The sequence below is a fragment of the Mytilus galloprovincialis genome, chromosome 13 (genome assembly GCF_965363235.1).
Source record: "Mytilus galloprovincialis chromosome 13, xbMytGall1.hap1.1, whole genome shotgun sequence".
In the NCBI taxonomy this organism is placed as follows: domain Eukaryota; kingdom Metazoa; phylum Mollusca; class Bivalvia; order Mytilida; family Mytilidae; genus Mytilus; species Mytilus galloprovincialis.
In genome coordinates this window covers 48,427,053-48,448,899 of record NC_134850.1, presented here as the reverse complement: position 1 = coordinate 48,448,899, position 21,847 = coordinate 48,427,053, and the positions used below count along the sequence as shown (strand labels likewise).

General features: G+C 35.3%; 1 protein-coding gene and 2 long non-coding RNA genes across 3 annotated transcripts; 2 read left to right on the top strand and 1 right to left on the bottom strand.

Moving 5' to 3' along the window:
• Window positions 1-300: 300 nt before the first annotated feature.
• LOC143056445 (uncharacterized) lies at window positions 301-9,556 on the bottom strand. The gene is made up of 7 exons (XM_076229528.1): window positions 9,463-9,556; window positions 8,157-8,311; window positions 3,752-5,114; window positions 2,617-2,754; window positions 1,844-1,942; window positions 1,222-1,313; window positions 301-647 (listed from the first exon to the last, which is right to left on the bottom strand). Exons 1-7 carry the CDS (start codon window positions 9,551-9,553, stop codon window positions 348-350), a joined length of 2,238 nt encoding a protein of 745 aa, XP_076085643.1. The 5' UTR covers window positions 9,554-9,556; the 3' UTR covers window positions 301-347.
• Window positions 9,557-12,171: 2,615 nt separating this feature from the next.
• LOC143056533 (uncharacterized) lies at window positions 12,172-12,647 on the top strand. Its single transcript, XR_012972393.1, has 2 exons — window positions 12,172-12,359; window positions 12,578-12,647. It is a non-coding gene; the product is annotated as an uncharacterized LOC143056533 (long non-coding RNA).
• Window positions 12,648-16,211: 3,564 nt separating this feature from the next.
• On the top strand, window positions 16,212-20,027 carry LOC143057720 (uncharacterized). Its single transcript, XR_012972801.1, has 2 exons — window positions 16,212-19,739; window positions 19,958-20,027. It is a non-coding gene; the product is annotated as an uncharacterized LOC143057720 (long non-coding RNA).
• Window positions 20,028-21,847: the final 1,820 nt, after the last annotated feature.

Below are 21,847 nucleotides of genomic sequence, written 5' to 3'. Positions count from 1 at the left end.
TTGGATAACGTCAGCAATCGTTCCACAATTCACCGACAGACAACATCCATTTTCCTAATCGTCAGTGCGTTATATGTTATATAGCCAACAATACCATACAAGTTTCCATAGATTATGAAAGAGAGGATAGTTTAATCCTCGTTTTACTAAACAGGGGATCAAATATTGTACAAACAAAAAATGATCAATTTTGTGTAACTAAAGGTCAATTTAGATTGCTCGATTTTTCTCTCGCAGAGTAGGCCAGCCAGTAGCAATATTTAGATATTTCAGCTACAATAAGGATACAGTTATAAGAAATCAAATATTTATAAAATATATAATAAATGTATAATAATACATGGTTCTTATATCACTGTCTCCTCAAACAACACATTACCCTGTGTTCTGTAACGTCTTGATGACGACAGATCCGACAAACTCTGGAAAGAACAATGAGGCATTGTGGGATCGTCAGGTTGAAAAAGATGTGCATGCGTCCATGCTGGAGGCATTCCTTCCTCTGCGTCAAATTCATATAAAGGCTTCTGTTCCAGTTCAATAGGGTGAATGATGGTACTACGACGTCTATAACTCAGTTCTGGGGCCACAGACACGACAGAAACACGTTTCCCTAGTAACCAGTGAGTGCAAATTTTCTTTCCATTCTGAAATATTATAACAGAAAGCATTAAAAACAGCTTTAGATATGCTCAAACAATTTAAGTCCAACGTCATTATAATTTATGATTTTTCAGATTACTATTTGATTAAATATCGAGAACCAAATTTCCGTTTGATAAGATTGTGTGAATGTGTATATCATCAGAGAGTAAAAATATAGTCGAAATTGGAAAGACCATTAAAAGCACCTACTTTGTCTAGAACATCTAAAGGATGTTTTTACAAAACAGAAATAATCTAAATATTTGCATTTAGTTTTGCTTAAAAAACAAATTTTAGTCGGGAAAGATAGTACCGACAAACAGGACAGAAAGGTAGTAGAACACAAACTTGAAGCCAAGAAGAAACGAATGGATTTTGTGTATTTAAAGAAGCCGATACACAGTAGTGATCATTCATTGATTAGATACGTAAACAGAGATGTGGCAGTGAAATGATTGGCGACTGTTTGACTTTCAGTAAAGTATAAAGCATCAAATGTAAAATGAAGACAATTGTAGGTCGGTTTCAGAGGTGAATACTCCGTTCCAATAAATTCAACATTACATTACAATATACCTTTAGATCTATATAACCCCTTTTCTGTGTGTTGTAAACTCGATCTCGTGACAATAGTTTGTATGTATTATCACTAATCTGTATTTTGTTTGCTAAAATGAAAAGAAAACTACATAAAAGTATTTGCAGAACATAATACATTTGGATTCATAAACTAAGTAACTAAATACGGTTTTAATGTTTGAACCAATGTCTGAAAATATTTGACCATAGTTGTAAAAAATATATATTACATTGAACTGTAAAATTATATTTTAATATTAATATCTTCATAGCTTTGCCCTTGCAAATATTACATGGTCTATCTCTAAAACAATCTCATTAAAATCTGAATGTGGTTAAAATTTTATCTTTAAAACAACTCTAGATAGTTTGCTAGGTTTGGTCAATTAAAGTTTTTTTAAGTTTACGATGTAAACTTATAGAATAAACATTTTAACACTGAATTTTTAATGCAAAGGGCCTTTAAGGCCACCGTCTTGAATTATTTTCGAGAAATAAATGATATATTGTATAACAATTATATGAGTCATAACTATAGAGAATTGGATATCGTTTGATCTCAACTCCTTATTATTTTTTGACATACAATAAACACAGAAATAAGCCAGTTATAACTTACGAAATGAGGATTTTTGTAGTGTCTGAACCGTTTTCAGTATACCACCATATATACGGAATCTTGTCTTTGGATGTGTTACAATGGAAGCGCAACTTGAATCTATAAAGAAATAATATATACGATAATAAGAACAAACGGTCCTCAAATGAGTATAGAATTCAGATGTCTTAACATGTGTCGTGTCTCATTATTTCAACAAATTTGTTTATGGCTGTTGATATGTGTTCGCTTTTCTAATGCTTTTTGCTTATCATTTTTCTTGATGTCAAATATATATACCTCGAATTGTTATACTGCATGTAAAATCGTGAAAAGGGGCTATTACCATTAAACTTACCCAATGTCATAATTTGGTCCTGATTTAAAACCTTCTATACTGTCAGGTATAAGGCAGTTATCAAGTAGTCCGTTTCTATGTATGTTGGCGTTTGTTTTTATTGTACTTCAGTGTTTCTGTTGCTCCAGTGTTTTCCGCTAATAGTTGATGTGTTTCCGACGGTTAAAGTCGGATTTTTTCTCTTTATGGATTTATAACTTTTGAACAGCGGTATATTACTGTTGCCTTCATTTACCTACATTGATTTTTTTTGCTAGATCCATCGAACAACAAATAATTTGACGCCCAAATTTGGATCCAACCATTCCGATTTCTAAGGTTTGTTTGTTTGTGTTTCCCTGTCTTATGTAATTTGACCTCACGTTAAGCAAATACAAACGAGCATGGCCTAAATACGTGTACAAGTAGAACAAAACAACAATGAAACAGTGCCTACCTGTATGAATACCAATACGCAGGCGTAATTTGCAATCTGGAACACTATCTATCTCTAAATCTCCACATGAAACACTGACATCTAAAGCCATATTGGCTATATGTGACGCATGGTAACATCTTTGCTCTTCTGTAAAACCTTTATGATAAAACAAAATGGTATTATAATTCAAAAGATAAAACCAGGCGAGTTAATTTTCTTGATGAGGAATGAATTTTCTTTTAATGGGATTTAATAAAAGCATATATAAACTTTTTTTCTAAATAAATTTGCTGTTTTGTGATTGTATGCTTCTTTTTTGCTTGCTCTTCATTTCTAAATTGAAATTATATGTCTCACTATCGATATTTTAAATGTAAAACCCTATAAAACACACCAATAAGTATCAACTAATACACATTGAGACAACAAAAAATTACACTGATTATTAAAAAGTCCAAAAATACACATTTAGAAATCAAAATAACAAAATGAGTATTTGTACAATTTTACCCGTCGAAAATCAAGAATTGTGATGCCTTAACAAGGTAACACGTATTTGACCTTTGAAGGTATTTATTCACACGTTGGCCGTTTTTGACCTTCTTGTGTGCTTTACTTCTTCGTGTGCATGTTTTACTCAGACTATGAATAATAACAAATTATTGAAACAAAACAAAATGGTAAACACTTTTTTCATCAATATAATAAAAACAAAAAAAATGAATACCAACTTTAAATTACCTTAAAAAGAAATCATTAGACAAATTTTCTAGGAATGGTATAATAAAGTACTGTTATCAAATTTTTAAGGAGATATTTACGTCTTTCCTATCAATTTTACTCAGTCTGTTTACCGGATCTTTAATCTGCTATGCATTGAGGAAAGTATAAAAGCTACGTGCATTATGTTTTTCATTACTTAAATTTCGTTGAATATGATCTAAATTACATGCAAAATCGTGTAATTCTAAGAAACTGCCGTTCAAGACAAATCAAATTTTAACAATTTCTTAATTTATCATCGAAAAAATACAGGAAAAAAAACTTTGGATGATGAAATTATATCAATAATTTCCAGTTTTTCTTTAACGATAATCTTTTTAAAAATAAATATTAATCAAGTTACCCATATAAGCATTTTATAAATGGTCACCTGAAATGACTGTGTAGGATGAGGTTCCTTTCGAGGCTATGAAAACATCATAGTAAGACGCTCTGTCATCTATCAGTCGTGTCATATATGTCACAACGTTAACAACTTCGTTTGCTGACAAATAGTTTAACAAACGATTAAAGTTTACAATGTCAATCATCATCACTGTGACCTCTTGATAATAGGGGTCATCAAGAGTGATATCCTCGATTCTTCGATGTACATGTTTAGACGAGCTGCATCGCTCTCCGCGTGAATGTCTCATTCTTATGTCTGCAGGTGTTGAATGCCCATAATTAGTACCGTACCATCTATTGTTAGAAATATTTGTTGTTGAAGACTCTCTATGAAATACTTCATCTGAAAGATTCTCATAATCGGGTTCCCTGTAAGATTTTTTCTCTTTGAAATCAAAGTCAAAATCTAAAGACGAAAATAATTGTCTTGGAATTACGTCTGATAAAGTATCCTTGAAAAAATCGTTTTCATAATTGATTTCTTTTTCTAATAGGTTATCACAATATTTCAAGTCGTCTACAAGTTCAAGTTTACATTTATAAACAACAGCGAAAGCAGCTACAATAATAGAGGCAAACAGTACAAGCAAAGTAATCATGGTTAAATATTTCTCAGCTAGATTGACACGTACTTTCTTGATCAGAATTTCCTGGTGAATCATTTCATGAGTAAAAGCTAGTGCTTGAAGAGACACATTGATAGATAGATGATAATCTATCACATCGAAGCATGATTGGTTATTGCTAGGAACAAAACTGTCAATTGACGGATACTTTTTGATAAAGTCATTTACAGCCTCGATGATAACAGTTGTATTATCTGTAAAGTCTTTGAAAAACAAGGAAGACATGTGACCTTTGGCATAATTCAAATATCTGAAAAAAGAATCCGTTCTATCAAACTCTGTATGAAAACGACAACCCATCAGGAGCAAATAATAACATTCACGAAGAAATGTAGATGCTCTGATTCCTGACGCTATTCTAACCAGCGGATCTTCAATTTCAGCAAATACGTCTGATGTTAAACGGTTTACAAGTTTATTAACACGATGATCTATGACAAGGAAAAATAGATCGAAAACAAACAATGTATCTTCATAGTTTAAAGTTCTCATGGTATCGTTATGGCAATTTTCTAATGTTAAAACGGACAAAATAGTTTCATTGGTCAGAAGGTATCCATGGTAATATTCATAGAGATCAGCCACCATGATAATAACTGTTTCTACTTGTTCTTCCGTCATATGACCATGCATTGCAATTTCAAAAAAAGAGTGCAATTTTTCATTCAATCGGTGAATTGTTTGTATATCAGCGTCAACTGTCTGCAGTAATTTTTTACTCTAAAAAAAATACAATGATAATATAATAATGATAATGATAATAATACCGAGAATGATAATAATATTAGATCATAATAGTAATACTAATGATAATGGTAATAATAATAATCATAATCTTGATAATGATAATGCTGATAATGATAATCTTGATAATGATAATAATGATGATGATGACGATAATAATAATGATATTAACTTTAACAATGTTTATGATGATAATGACAACGAACATTACGATAATAATGATGATGATGAAGTATTTAGAAAATCACTTTATGAACAAAAATATGATAGGGAGGATTAAGGGGTCTTGTTAATAGTAAAACGATCGTTGTAGTCAGATTTGCGTTTAGCTGCCAGTAACTGTGAGTACTAAAAAACGTTACTCAGTAAAAAACTATGGTTTGTGTAAAGATACGCTGCCGTGTCCATTCTGTGTTTTCGTTAGATGATTTCTGTTTACATCGTACTGTAACGTAATAATATTATTTTGGTGTTTTTTCAAACATTGCCATATCAGTGGGAGGTTTAGCTAGCAATAAAACTAGATTAAATCCACCATGTTGTACATAAGAAAATGCCTGTACCAATTCAGGAATATAACAGTTGTTATCCATTCGTTTGTGTTTGATTAGAGACTTTCCGCTTTGAATTTTCCTCGATGATCAGTATTTTTGTAATTTTACTTTTTACATCATGTTAGAACTCGATGTTTCGAAGGTAAACAATGAAGTCGTGAAATACAAGTTCCTTTATTATGTTAGTTTCAAATGAAAGAAACATTATGGAATACAAGTACCCGTTTCACTGGAAAAATATTACAGTATCTATTCTTAAATGGAAAAGAACGTTTGTTCGTAACGGAATAAAAGGAAAAGTGTGCTTGTTCCTGGTAGAATAAAGGTAGTGGAATACTTGTTTCAACAGGAACAGGTATTATAGCCTTGTCTAGTATATGTAGGTACCCATTTACTGTGGCATTTCATCTTTCTGACTTTGTCGTTTCTCGGTGGAGTTATTGTATTGAGAGGAATATAACGACTAAATAATTCGGGTAAATCAATCAGTAAAGGAAATTACAAGTAACACACAGCAACTAAAAAGGAGCGAGACAGCGTGCGTCGAAGGATATTTTGCAAAAACAAAATTTGAGTTCAGTATTAAAAAAAGCACTGTCAAAGTCAGACGTCAATAATTATCAGAATGCTAAAAGGTGTTAGCATGGTTAAGTAAAACTTTTCTTTCTCGCTATAATACAAATTGTTGTTTACACATTTTAGGAATTTTGGTCCTTAATGCTCTTCAACTTTGTACTTAATTTGGCTTTTTTTACCTTTTTGGATTCGAGCGTCACTGATGAGTCTTTTGTAGACGAAACGCGCGTCTGGCGTATATACATAATTTAGTCCTGGTATCTATGATGAGTTTATTTGTATGAGTGATATGAGAAATACTTTTTAATAATAAGTTTCCCCTGTAAATATTGATTTATGATTTTAATCGACACACATCGTCTTCACTGATTTTTTTTAAAATTTTTAAAAATACTTTACTTTATACCGATACAGTTACAGGGGAGATAATGACGCTGCTAACGTAAATTGTTATTTTCGCGACGTCAAACTATGACTTATCGGGAAAAGATTCAGTTTTCGAATGATTTTTATCACTCAAACTTATCTAACTTGAAAACGAGTTCATAGACCCCTCTTAAGGGCATACGATACAGTTACAGGGGAGGTAATGACGTTGCTAACGTAAAATGTTATTTTCGCGACGTCAAACTATGACATATCGGGAAAAGATGCATTTTTGGACTGATTTTTATCATTCAAACTGATTTAATTTGAAAACGAGTGCATGGACCCCTATTTTTTAAACGGCAATTTGTTTCATTTTGCAAGGAGATTATGTGACCCAAATTTTATAAAACTGTAAATAGAGGATTTTTTTTAATTTTGATAAACATGCAGCAAAAAATGACGTTTGTTCCTCTTATCATGAACATTTGATAAATATGTGTTATTTCTGAATAAAAATTGCATAATTTTTAATAATACTTATAAAATACAGAAATTACCGATTATTGAACAAAAAACCATTTGTGTTTATCTTTTAAAACAAAAAAGTTATGTCTTTCTTTCGAAAAAGAAAATACGGACACAAATCTGAATTTTGAGCAAATATACAAAATTTCGACCTCATTTTACTCAAAAAGTAGCACATGAAGGTATATTTTTTATTACATATTTGATTTAATCAGGTAAAAAATAGCCTATATGCAAATTTTCATCAACTTGTAAATACAGGTTCAAAACTGTATCGTATGCCCTTAATTGAAATGCCATTAGGTTTGACTACGCGAGAAGACTATGTTTGTCAATTTTCATTTTTTTTTTAAATTTGATAAATATACAGCAGAAAATGATGTTTTTGTACATTCATGAACATCTGATAAATATGAGTTATTTCTGAATAGAAAATGTTTAAATTTTTAGGATACTTATAAAATACAGAAATTACAAATTATTTAACAAAAAAACAATTTGTGTTCATCTTTTAAAACAAAAAAGTTGTGTCTTTCTTTCGGAAGAGAAAATACGGCCACAAATCCGAATTATGAGCAAATATACAAAATTTCGACCTAATTTTACTATAAAAAAAGTTATATTTTTTATTATATATTTGATTTAATCAGGTAAAAAATAGTCTATATAGAAATTTTTATCAAAATGTAAATACGGGATCAAAATTGTATCGTATGCCCTTAAATAAGACACAGATCAGTATGGATAGCATGCTTGGATGTTTGACAGTGTTTTCTGACAAAAGAAGTTCTCTGGTCCCCCCCTAGGGTTCTATATTATTAGTGCTACACATTGACAGTCAACCTGAGCATTAGGAGTGTAGTTTATTTAATATTTAGTATTTTTGGTTCAAGACTGTCATGGAGGAGACACTTATTGCATTGACTACGAAATGATTATGATTAGAATATGTTTCAAATCTTTGATTTGGACACAGTTTGTAGCTAGTACTTACCGTATTAGCTTTTTCAAGGCTATATATACTGATTCCACAGAAATAAAAACCAATTAATACAAAAACAGAATACAGCATGATAAACATTCCGAGTTTAACGATCTTATTTGGCTGTTTATAGGATCTGGATACTGACATTTGCTTTGAAAGCTTTCCTGCAAAGAAGTGTTTTGATTATTTAGATATGCATGAAGCAAAATAAATTCAACAGTATCAATTGTTCATTTCAAACAAAATTTCCAACGACAATTCTTATTTTGAAATATATTCTAATGTCTATAAATTGTTCTATTATGTTGCTTGAAACTGTATTAGAAGGATGGTTTAGCCAGTTGCACACATGATTTATCACAGTTTTTACACTGTCGCGAAAACAGGCATAGTGTAAAAGTTTTGTTTTTATTTTTCGTCGTCCATAAAATGCATAAAACATATGCTTCTAGACGTAAAGCAAACAAAAATCAATTAATCAATCGATCAAGGTTGACCAATTTACGTTTTTTAAACTACAGTGTCCTTTTTTTCAGCTGTGACGTTTTTAAAAGGATTTCTGTTGCAAAGCTGAAACTACAGGAACATATTACATTTCCTTCAATTCGTGGGTACTATTAAATATGACAACTTTAGCACATCATCGAAGACCTTTTCGTGAATGCCAAAATGATGAATACGTGCATGTAACAATGGTTTTCCATTAGTCAATGTCTATTCTCAAGTTATTTCGGTGTTGACATGAATATCAATAATGTGGCCATTTTACAAGTTTCCTGTTTACAAAATTTTGAATCTAAGGATTTTCTTATCCCAGGCAGAGATTACCTTAGCCGTATTTGGCACAACTTTTTGGAAATTTTGAACCCTCAATGCTCTTCAACTTTGAAATTGTTTGGCTTCATAAATATTTTGATATGAGCGTCACTGATGAGTCTTATGTAGACGACACGCGCGTCTGGCGCACTAAATTATAATCATGGTACCTTTGATAACTATTATTAGTTTTAGCCTCGCTCAGTTTTTTCTTTCCTTACAAACTTAAAAATGTATTTATTTTCCACGATACGAACAGTTATTGTACTCACAGGATATTTGTGTTAGTCTTTAATGGTAGAATTATGAATCTTTTACTGTGTTTGTTGTTCTCGTGGTAGCGTGCTCCAGTCAGATGGCGGATATGTAGAGATCGATACCCTATTGGGTCAAACTAAACTTTAATTTCTAACACTATGGAAACATAGAAAATTCTTTTCTTATATTATAAATCTTTCTACCTTTTTATTTGATCAAATAATTAAGAATATCAACATACCTTCAAGTTTGAAGAGAGTATTTTCTAAATCTTTTCTAGTTGTACTTATATCGCTAGCAGCTGTACTGAATTTCTGTAAATGTTGCATCATCTTGAAGCTGTTGACAAAAATTTTAAAAATCAAAAGATGTACAAACTAATAAAACACTATTTCAATTAAGATGTTGTTTTCATTAAATATCATTATATCCATAAGATACAGTAAAATACAAGACGTACAAGTTTTCCAAACTTCTATTGGTTTTATTTGGTCATGTGAACTCAATTTCGTAGATACAATAATTGGGCTAATAGGCTGAATCATAAGGATCTTCCGAGGTACTTTTTATCATTTCTTTTAACAGAATTACCTGAAAAGTGTGAAATCACAAATTTTAAACTGTAGGTCATAAGTTTTTTTAAACCTTGAGCAATGCCGGATGGTTATTGGATAGATTGACAGATTTAATGTTATTCGATATTAATATTGTATCCAAAACACATCTGCATGAAGATTTCTTTTTTTTAAATTAATGTATCTTCAGCATTGTTATAAATTTCAAAAATAGTTATCAAAGGTACCAGGATTATAATTTAGTACGCCAGACGCGCGTTTCGTCTACATAAGACTCATCAGTGACGCTCATATCAAAATATTTATAAAGCCAAACAAGTACAAAGTTGAAGAGCATTGAGGATCCAAAATTCCAAAAAGTTGTGCCAAATACATCTATGGTAATCTATGCCTGGGATGAGAAAATCCTTAGTTTTTCGAAAAATTCAAAGTTTTGTAAACAGGAAATTTATAAAAATGACCACATATTGATATTCATGTCAACACCGAAGTGTTGACTACTGGGCTGGTGATACCCTCGGGGACGAAACGTCCACCAGCAGTGGCATCGACCCAGTGGTGTAAATAGTTATCAAAGGTACCAGGATTATAATTTAGTACGCCAGACGCGCGTTTCGTCTACATAAGACTCGTCGGTGAAGCTCATATCAAAATATTTATATAAAGTCCAAACAAGTACAAAGTTGAAGAGCATTGAGGATCCAAAATTCCAAAAAGTTGTGCCAAATACATCTAAGGTAATAAATCAACTTACATTTATCGTTACAAAACCGAACTGAACAAAATCAAAACAAACGTTCACTCCAGTCAAGTTTGTATTTGTTTATGTGAAGAAAACTCGGTGTGAGGTAAATACAAAACGGAAAAATCAAACGCTCAAACATATTAAACGAATGGATAACAACTGTCATATTCCTAACATGCTACAAGCATTGCCTATGTAGCAATTAGTGGATAAAACCTGGTTTTAAACCTAGCTAAAACTAAACTCAACTTACCTTTCTTGTTACAAAACAGAACTGAACAAAATCAAAACAAACGTCTCCTACAGTCAAGTTGGTATTTGTTTATGCGAAGAAAACTCGGTGTGAGGTAAATACAAACATGGTCAACGTGTTAATGAAACGGCAGATCATATATTGTTTTTGTCACATTTCGTAAATAAGTGATAACTGGACCCATGTTCGTCTTTATATTTCCTCCTCATGATCAAAACCTTTTGGTATCATGAGTAATTTACATTTTCTATTTCTGTCGTTTCTGTAAAATTGAGGTATGTTTAGTTACAAATTAAATGTATAATTAAATTTTTCTGTGAGTTCGGTATTTTTTGTGTTTTACTTTTATTATTCAATTTGTTATTCCTTTTTCAATGTATCTTGACAATTAACGCGGCAAAACGACCGAGCACTAAAATATTTCGTCTTCGAATACCACGAAAATCGGTCAGATTTTTCGTCACAATGTAATATCACGTCTTGTCTATGAAAGTCAGTTACATTCCAATGGCTCTTCTCAATTGAAGTAATATTTCGTTTGGTTCTCTATGCTTGTTTGCAGCAGTGCTATTTGTTCTTTCGTAGAGAAGTATTTTAATTACGAAAAAAATTAGAAAATAAATGAAGAAGAATTGATCACATAAATAATGGTGTCAGATGATGATGAGAAAAAGTAGTGAATAGAACCAAAGATTTGTACAATAAGACTATACAAAACCTTGCCAGAACCAAAGTACCAGTGTATCAAAATTTTAGAAATTTGAAGATATGCCATTTGTTTTAGAAGAGCTTTCAAGTCGCGGTTTAATATTGTAGAAATGACGGTAATGAAGTTATGTTTTATATATATATATTGTGTCCTAAACGTCTCTAATAAATCTTTTTGAAGAATGATGTATACATAATATTGGAAATGATAAACTGTGTTGTTCTTTCAATCTTATTTTGTGTTAGTTTTTTTTTTTGTGTGATTTTTGCGGGGGATTTATTTTCGCAAATTTTTCTGAAGCGAATATAAATCGTCGCGAATAAGTAAAACTTGGATCTCCGCTTAATTTTACTACATCAAATGAATTTGGAAATCGCATAATTAAATCGCAGCAAAGTGGGCTAGAAAACAGCAACACGAAAAATAAAGTATCCGCGAAAAATAAGTTGATTACCTTAGCTGTATTTAGCAAAACTTTTAGGAATTTTGGCCCTCAATACTCTTCAACTACGTACTTTATTTGGCCTTTAGAACTTTTTTGGATTCGAGCGTCACTGATGCGTCTTTTGTAGACCAAACGCGCGTCTGGCGCAAATACAAAATTTCATCCTGGTATCTATGATGAGTTTATTTACAACCACTGGGTCGATGCAACTGCTAGTATTCTGGATCACATACGCAACTATATTTACTATAAAGTTTATTGGATTGAATTTTCAGACATTCATATTTTCCGGAAATAATCTGGACTTTTCCGTATTTTCACTACCGTTTACTTTCTCTTCCTCACCTGTCTATTGCAAATGGATGCCACGACAAATCTGCTCCTGTGGATATTGTGACAAATCACCGTCAAGTACGTTTCAAATCGATTATAAACTGTTAAATATATATACCGTTAATTCCGTTAACTTGAATTCCACGTTTATTCAACAAATACGAACTGTAATTGTTTATTTCTATGAATTGACCTGAGAATTCTACTTTCGTTTTTGACTTGATATTATTACTGCATTGAACATTCATATATTTCTTTCGTACATATTGTAAATATTGTATTTTTATTTCTTTCAGTTTACCAAACAATACACACTCTGTAAAACTCCTGTACCATTTCTGGTGGAATTATAATCTACAATCTTCACACACAAGTTGTTATTCTTTATAATTTGCCGAGATTGCGATACAGTCCCATGGTTATACTAGCTGAGTCAGGCTCAGCATAGTAAATTGACGACAACCTGTCTTTACATATCCAGACAAGGAACGACAACCTAACAACGTTCATACCTTTACACTGACAGTGGACTACATAACTTGTGTGTACTAAGCAGCAACCCAACAACGTTGAGTCAACATGGATCCCAGTCATGTGGAACAACAAGAAGAGATACAGCCCCCAGAGGGAAATGTCCCAGATCTAGAACTATTACAAAATCCGTCTAATACCACACATTTAGATGAAAATCCCGAGACTAGGCGAGTACGGGATCTTACCGAAAAAGGTAAAGGAGCCTACACAGAAAAACGTAACAAGTTCTGTGAGGAACTAGAGGCCCTTTGGTCAGATATAACAACCCAGTTATTGGAAATCACCACACCTCCCAATGAACTTCAGCAAGTCTTAACAATTCAGGACAATCTTGTAAAAGCCTGTACAAACTATCGTAGGCTCACAGACGAATATCTGGACTTCCTAAAAAGGACCAGAACGTTGGACAGTCAAAAAGACATAGACGCATGTAACCTCACATTGGATCTTCGTCTGTCCAAAGTGGAACTGGCCATGGAATCTCTACACGAGCATCGCCTTGCCCTTACTAAGGCTAAATCAACTAAAACAAGGACCTCAGGCTCAAAGGGTAAGAAAACCTCACACAGCGGTAGCTCTAACGTGTCAGGCATGTCAAGTCTAGCACGGAGGAAGCGTGCCAAAGCAGAGGCCGCTAAATCAAAAATAGCCTTTGTTGAACAACATTCACTTATCCTACAACAAGAGGCAATGTTAGAGGAACAAGCCCTGTTCAGACAATCTGAAATGGAACAGGAAGCGGCACGCAAAAAGTCTGAGATGGACCAGGAAGCTGCACGCAAAAGAGCTATATTTGAACAAGAAGCAGCACACAAAAAGTCTGAGATGGACCAGGAAGCTGCACGCAAAAGAGCTATAATTGAACAGGAAGCCACACTTAAAAAGGCCGAAATGGAACAAGAAGCCGCACGTTCAAATGCTAAAATGGAACATGAGGCAGAACAAGAGGCCATACGCAGAAAAGCACAAATCAAACAAGAGGCTGCACGTGTAAGCCGTGAAAAAGTCGAGCTGAAGGCCAAGTTAAACCTTCTAGAAGCACGCAGAGAGGCTGCAGCCGCAGAAGCCGAGGCTCGTATCCTGGAATACGATGACAGTCAAGCGTTTAGCGATCTCCCTGACGAAAAGGAAGACCCGCTCCAGCGTGTGCAAGATTTTGTCAACAAACTTCCTGTATCAACAGCTGTAAAGGAAGTAACAGCACCTCAAAAGAAAAAGCAATTTCCTGTTAAAATTGAGCTGAGCCACGAAGCACCAGCGTTCGTGCCGTCCGCGGCACTGAACTTGCTGTCACAGACATCTGCTGTCTTACCTTCCGATACTAAGTCACCGGAAGTTACCTTTATCCCAGATCTGGGATTAGTAACCGGCATACAAAAATTAGGTCTTTCAGATGAGAGCCCTACTGAACATCAAAAACAGGGTGTTAAAGAAGCGATCCCTGTCTTACGCATAAAACAAGACTTTATAGAAGAGATCCCTGTTTCACACCAAAAACAAGGCATAGTAGAAGAGATCCCTGTTGCACACCAGCAACAAATCAACTTTACATCAGAGATAACTAGATTCCTTTTACGCAAGGACTTGCTTTTCTCCCGATTAACAAGCTTTAACGATCGGGCAGAGTCATTTCATACTTGGAAAGCAAGCTTCAAGAACGTGACTGATGAGTTACAAGTCTCTGACTCAGAACAGATCGATTTACTGATCAAGTGGCTCGGTCCAGAGTCTGCTAAACACGCCATTAGCATAAGAGCGTCGAACGCTAATAATCCTACCATAGGTATACAGAGATTATGGAAGAGGCTTGACGAGCGGTATGGTGCTCCAGAAATGTTGGAAGCCTCTCTCAAGAGTAAACTTGAAAAATTCCCTACCTTAACAAATAAGGACAACGCACGTCTCTACGAACTGTCTGACATTCTATCAGAAATAGAATATCACAAGGAAAATCCCAAGCTGGGATGTTTGCTAGCATATTTTGACTCCTCGTCCGGGATAAATCCTATTGTTGAAAAATTACCGTACGGACTCCAAGAAAAGTGGACCACAAGGGCTACAAGATACAAGGCTAAATATGACGTTGCCTTTCCACCTTTCACAGAATTCTCTGCCTACATCAGGGAAATCAGCAAAACAAAGAACGATCCTGGGTTCATCTTTGGGTCAAAAGTCACACCAAATACAAAAAGTGCTGCGCCAAGGTCTACGCCTTACCCTAGGACTAAAGTTGGTGCTCATAAAACAGCAGTTGAGCAGCAATCTAGAGACGCCAGCAAACAAGGTCTTTGTATTCTGCACAATACAAAGCATTCCTTAAATGAATGTCGAGCGTTCCGAGCCAAGTCAATAGAGGAGCGCAAAGGTCTTTTGAAAGAAAACAATGTATGTTACAAGTGTTGTGATTCTACCACACATAGAAGCCGGGATTGCAATGCAAGCATAAGTTGTAAAGAATGTGGAAGTAAACAACACACTACCGCACTTCACATCACTAGACCACAGCAACCTACAAGTTCGCAGTCTAGCTCGCCTAAGCAAGCCTACGGCGGGGAGCCTATAGAATCGGCTGAAACTAAGGCAACCTCAGTTAACTCTACCTGTACTGAGGTCTGCAAAGATACATATAGTGGGAAATCTTGTGCTAAAATACTTCCTGTGAATGTTTATCACAAAGATAACCAGTACAAAGTTATTCGCATGTACGCCATCATTGATGACCAAAGCAACCGGTCACTAGCATCGCCCGAATTCTTCAATCTTTTCGACGTCAAAGATAAACCGGAAAACTATACTTTATCAACATGCTCCGGCAAAGTAGTCACTTCCGGCAAAAGAGGAAGAGGTTTCGTCATGGAATCAATCAATGGTAATGACAAGTTTGACCTTCCTGTACTGATTGAATGTGATCATATTCCCAATAATAGGGACGAAATACCTACTCCTGAAGTAACAATGCATCACCCTCATTTAAAAGAACTTAGAGGTAGCATTCCACCAATAGAGGAAAATTGCCAAATTCTTCTCTTAATTGGCAGAGACCTTATAGAGGCACACCATGTCCTCGATCAGCGCATAGGACCACCCAGAACTCCATATGCACAACAATTGAAACTTGGTTGGGTAGTGATAGGAGAAACCTGCATTAACAAGCAGCATGTTCCTCTTGAGTTAAATGTCAAAATAACCAACATTTTGCCTACAGGACAACCTTCAACCTTTCAACCATGCACAAGCAAGTTTGACATCCGGGAAAACTACACAGACCCTGTAACGAAAGACCTACAATCGCCACTCTTTGAAAAAACAAGGGACGATGACAAGCCTGGACAGTCATATGAGGACAAAATGTTCATGAAGCAGATGGACAACGAATTTGTAAGAGACTCAGAAGGAAGTTGGGTAGCACCGTTGCCGTTCCGAGTGCCAAGACAGCCATTGCCAAGCAACAGACAACAAGCTCTTCATCGTGCTAATATGTTAGACATCAGTTTGAATAGAAACCCAGTTAAGCGGGAACACTTTCTTACTTTTATGAGTAAGATCCTGGACAATAATCATGCAGAGCTCGCTCCACCATTGCACGAACATGAGGAGTGCTGGTATTTGCCATTGTTTGGTGTTTATCATCCGAAGAAACCCGATCAGATAAGAGGTGTGTTTGATTCTTCCGCCAAATGTAACGGAGTTTCACTTAACAGCGTCCTGCTTACAGGTCCAGACTTGACCAACGATCTCTTGGGAGTACTGCTGCGTTTCAGGAAAGAAATGATCGCAGTAACTGCAGACGTTCAACACATGTTTCACTGCTTCGTTGTCAGAAATGACCACCGTAATTACCTGAGATTTTTATGGCATAAAGACAATGACCTACAGGAGAACCTTGTCGAATACCGCATGAGAGTTCATGTTTTCGGTAATAGTCCGTCACCTGCTGTTGCTACGCTTGGACTCCGAAAAGCAGCTCAAGCATCAGAACAAGAGTTTGGCAGTCACGTGACTAGCTTTGTTACAAGAGACTTCTATGTCGACGACGGTCTTACGTCATGTCCCACTAAAGAGGAAGCTGTTACGCTCATGAAGGACACACAGCAAGCATTAGCAAGATATGGAAACTTACGCCTTCACAAGTTTGCCTCTAATTGTGCGGAAGTTATGTCTGCATTTCATGCCAGTGATTTGGCTTCAAATCTTAAAGATCTAGACTTAGAATGCGATAGCAAACCCCTACAACGTAGTCTTGGTCTCAGCTGGGACGTAAACACTGATAACTTTTTATTTCAATTATCATCAGAAAACAAACCGATCACTCGGAGAGGAATTTTATCAACGATAAACAGTCTCTACGATCCTCTGGGATTTTTGGCTCCGGTGATTATACAAGGGAAACTCCTATTGAGGAAAATAGTATCAGAAACCGTCGATTGGGACCAACCTCTCACTGATGAGACAGCAGATGAGTGGAAATCTTGGAGAGATACTCTAATTGCTATCGAAACATTGCGCATTCCACGTACCTACGTGCCGTATCTGAGCAAAACCGCCACAAAGGAGTTACATGTCTTCTCTGATGCATCAGAAAAAGCCATAGCAGCTGTTGCATATCTACGCACGACCGACAGTAGTGGTGAACCAAACATAGGATTCATTCTTGGGAAAGCTAAAGTTGCACCAACAAGTGGTCATACTATTCCACGCCTTGAACTATCTGCTGCAGTATTAGCAGTCGAGATAACACAGACCATCATGGATAATTTAGATTTACATATAGACACCGTAAAATTCTACACAGACAGTAAAGTAGTCCTAGGCTACATAAGTAACGAGACAAGAAGGTTCTTCATCTATGTCGCCAATCGAGTGGAGAAAATAAGAAAATTTAGCTCTCCAAGTCAATGGAATTATGTACCAACTCACCGTAATCCCGCAGACTCGGGAACAAGGTCCGTACAAGCCCATGAAATTCACAGCAGCGAATGGTTATTAGGACCAAAACAACTTCTTTCCTCAGAACAGAAGAATTTTGAGGATATATACCAGCTAATAGATCCAGAAGAAGATGGAGAAATCCGTGCAACTGTTAATGTTGCAAAAACATTTTCCACACCTGAGCATAAAGGTATCGGAACTGATAGATTCAATCGATTCTCCAACTGGACATCACTTGTGCGAGCGTTAGCCTTTTTGGAACGTTTCTCTCGTTTACACGGGTCAAAACAGGCATCATCAGTGACTTCTGTGGATAGTTTTTCAAATGCCGAAAATTTCATCTTAATATCTGCACAACAGGAAGTTTATGGAGATGAAATAGATTGTATAAAACGTCAGGAACAAATTAATAAGCGGAGCCCGATAGCTAACCTCAATCCGTTTTTGGATGAACGAGGACTATTACGAGTTGGAGGCCGTATTGTAAAATCGGACTTGAACCTCCGTGAAAAGAAACCATTGATCGTCCCTGGACGCAATCATGTAGCAGCATTATTAGTTCGACACTACCACAACAAGATAAAACATCAAGGTCGCCATTTCACAGATGGAGCGATTCGATCCGCAGGATTTTGGATCGTAGGAGCAAAACGCTTAATCTCATCTATTATTCACAAATGTGTGACATGCCGCAAACTCAGAGGAAAAACTGAGTATCAAATCATGTCTGATTTGCCAGAGGACCGTCTTGAACCTTCACCTCCGTTTACTAACGTTGGAATAGACACCTTTGGACCCTGGACAATTGTTTCACGTAAAACACGTGGTGGATACGCCAACTCCAAACGTTGGGCAATTTTATTCACATGCTTAGTGACAAGAGCTATTCACATCGAATTAATCGAGGAAATGAGTTCTTCGGCCTTCATAAACGCCGTCAGGAGATTCGCCGCTATAAGAGGCCAAGTAAAGATTTTCCGATCTGACCGTGGAACAAACTTTATTGGAGCAATCGACGATTTAAAGATTGATTCAATCAACGTTGAAGATGGACCCTTCAAGAACTTTCTGTACAGTTCTGGTACAACTTGGATCTTCAATGCGCCGCATTCGTCCCACATGGGTGGAGCCTGGGAAAGAATGATTGGTATCACCAGAAGAATTCTTGATTCTATGCTTCTAAATGCAGCCGGAAGAAGCCTTACGCATGACGTGCTTAACACACTAATGGCAGAAGTTTCAGCAATAGTGAACTCTAGACCTCTGGTACCGGTATCAACAGATCCAGAGAATCCGTTAATATTAACTCCGGCTATGTTATTGACACAGAAAACTGACTACGTTTTCACTTCAGACCATCTTGGGGAATTCGACAAACGAGATCTCTGTCTTGCCGAATGGAGACGAGTACAGGCTCTGGCCAGTGTTTTCTGGTCCCGTTGGAGGAAGGAGTACCTGCCGTTACTACAACCACGACGAAAATGGACCGAAGATCGCCGTGATCTCATCGAAGGAGACGTCATTCTTCTAAAGGACAAAAACATTTGCCGTACCCAATGGCCCGTTGGAATTATAGTGAACTCATTTAAAAGTTCAGACGAACATGTCCGAAAAGCAGAAGTGCGAGTAATCGTTAATGGAAAAGCCACAACCTACACACGCCCTATCGTGGACATGATTCTTCTCATAGAGAACACACCTGTGTAATTATATGTATATATTTTGGATTAATACAGTGACATTCACATTTGGAATTATACTTTCTGGAATAGTGATATCAGTTAGATTTCAGACGGGGAGTATTCTGGATCACATACGCAACTATATTTACTATAAAGTTTATTGGATTGAATTTTCAGACATTCATATTTTCCGGAAATAATCTGGACTTTTCCGTATTTTCACTACCGTTTACTTTCTCTTCCTCACCTGTCTATTGCAAATGGATGCCACGACAAATCTGCTCCTGTGGATATTGTGACAAATCACCGTCAAGTACGTTTCAAATCGATTATAAACTGTTAAATATATATACCGTTAATTCCGTTAACTTGAATTCCACGTTTATTCAACAAATACGAACTGTAATTGTTTATTTCTATGAATTGACCTGAGAATTCTACTTTCGTTTTTGACTTGATATTATTACTGCATTGAACATTCATATATTTCTTTCGTACATATTGTAAATATTGTATTTTTATTTCTTTCAGTTTACCAAACAATACACACTCTGTAAAACTCCTGTACCATTTCTGGTGGAATTATAATCTACAATCTTCACACACAAGTTGTTATTCTTTATAATTTGCCGAGATTGCGATACAGTCCCATGGTTATACTAGCTGAGTCAGGCTCAGCATAGCTAGTGGAGTTTTAATTCCTCGATGGTATCACCAGCCCAGTAGTCAGCACTTACATTAATAGTCATTGACATAGTCATATTTATATATTTTAAAACTGTTTACAAAACTTTTGAATTTTTGAATTACTAAGGCTTTTCTACCTCAGGAATAGATAACCTTAGCTGTATTTATACATTTATACACAATTTCAGTATTTTTCTGAATAAAAATCAAAATAAAGCATGTTCTGTATATTTTAACACCCCATTTTTCTCTCATCTATTTTTGTTCTCAAATATTTCTCTATTCTAAAATAGTTTTTTGTCCCAGTATCCTGAGGTTATTATGTAAACACAACTCATAACCTCATACGTTTATACACTGAACTGAACTTTAAAAAAAAAATACAATTATCTTAAGGACTGACATTAGGTGATGATTGGCGATAACTTTGTCATACTTATATTGACTCTCTATGAGGTAGCCACAACTGTGAAAGTAAATGGCAGTCGTGTGTGTTACATAGCCAAACTGTAACTATAAGATAACTGATATATTTCTTATTTTCCACAACGAAGTATCTGATGTCTTCTGTACACTTGTTAACCATGTTAACCTTTTAGACATTTTCATAATTCTAGGACCTACGTGTGTATCATGCATAAATATGTGAATTTATCTAATCAAAGTAACACGCAAAATATATTAGTGAGATACCCAGTCAAAGCCATCTAAGAATAAGGTAAGATTATGTTGAAGGTATCATCCGAAACACGTGTCTTGGCTACAGGAAAAACAGAAAGATTTGCCAGACGGATAATTGACATGTCAAGCACGTGAAAATGCTTGCTAAGTCTATATTTTTTAGTGTGTCTTTCTATGTTGTGATGTTACACTATAGTATTGTTTCAGATATTAGGGAGAAGGCCTAGTTTGGTACCATTTGATATAGGAAGATGTGGTGTGAGTGCCAATGAGAAAACTATCCATCCAAATAACAATTTATAAAAGTAAACCATTATAGGTCAATGTACGGCCTTCAACACGGAGCCTTGGCTCACACCGAACAACAAGCTATAAAGGGCCCCAAAATTACTAGTGTAAAACCATCCAAACGGGAAAAACAACGGTCTAATCTATATAAAAAACGAGAAACGAGAAACACGTATAAATTACATAAACAAACGACGACTACAGTACATCAGATTCCTGACTTAGGACTGGTGCAAACATTTGCAGCGGGATTAAACGTTTTAATGGTATCAAACCTCTTCCCTTTTTCTGAAACCATAGTATAACATCACAACATAGAAAACACACGTTAAAATATCAATTGGAAGGCTTAACTCAATCAAAAAACGTAAATTAATCACTATGAACGAATAAATTTGATACGTTTAATCCCGCTGCAATTGTTTGCACCTGTCCTAAGTTAGTAATCTAATGTTCAGTAGTTGTCGTTTGTTGATGTGGTTCATAAGTGTTTCTCGTTTTTTATATAGATTAGACTGTTAGTTTTCCCATTTGAATGGTTTTACACTGAGTATTTTTTGGGCCCTTTATAGCTTACTGTTTAGTGTGAGCCCAGGTTCCGTGTTGAAGACCGTACTTTGACCTGTAATGGTTTACTTTAATTTTATAAATTGTGACTTTGATGGAGAGTTGTCTCATTGGCACTCATACCACATCTTCCTATATCTATTTTCAGAATCATTCTATCATTACCAATGGTCGACTTTTTGGCTATATCTTGCGATC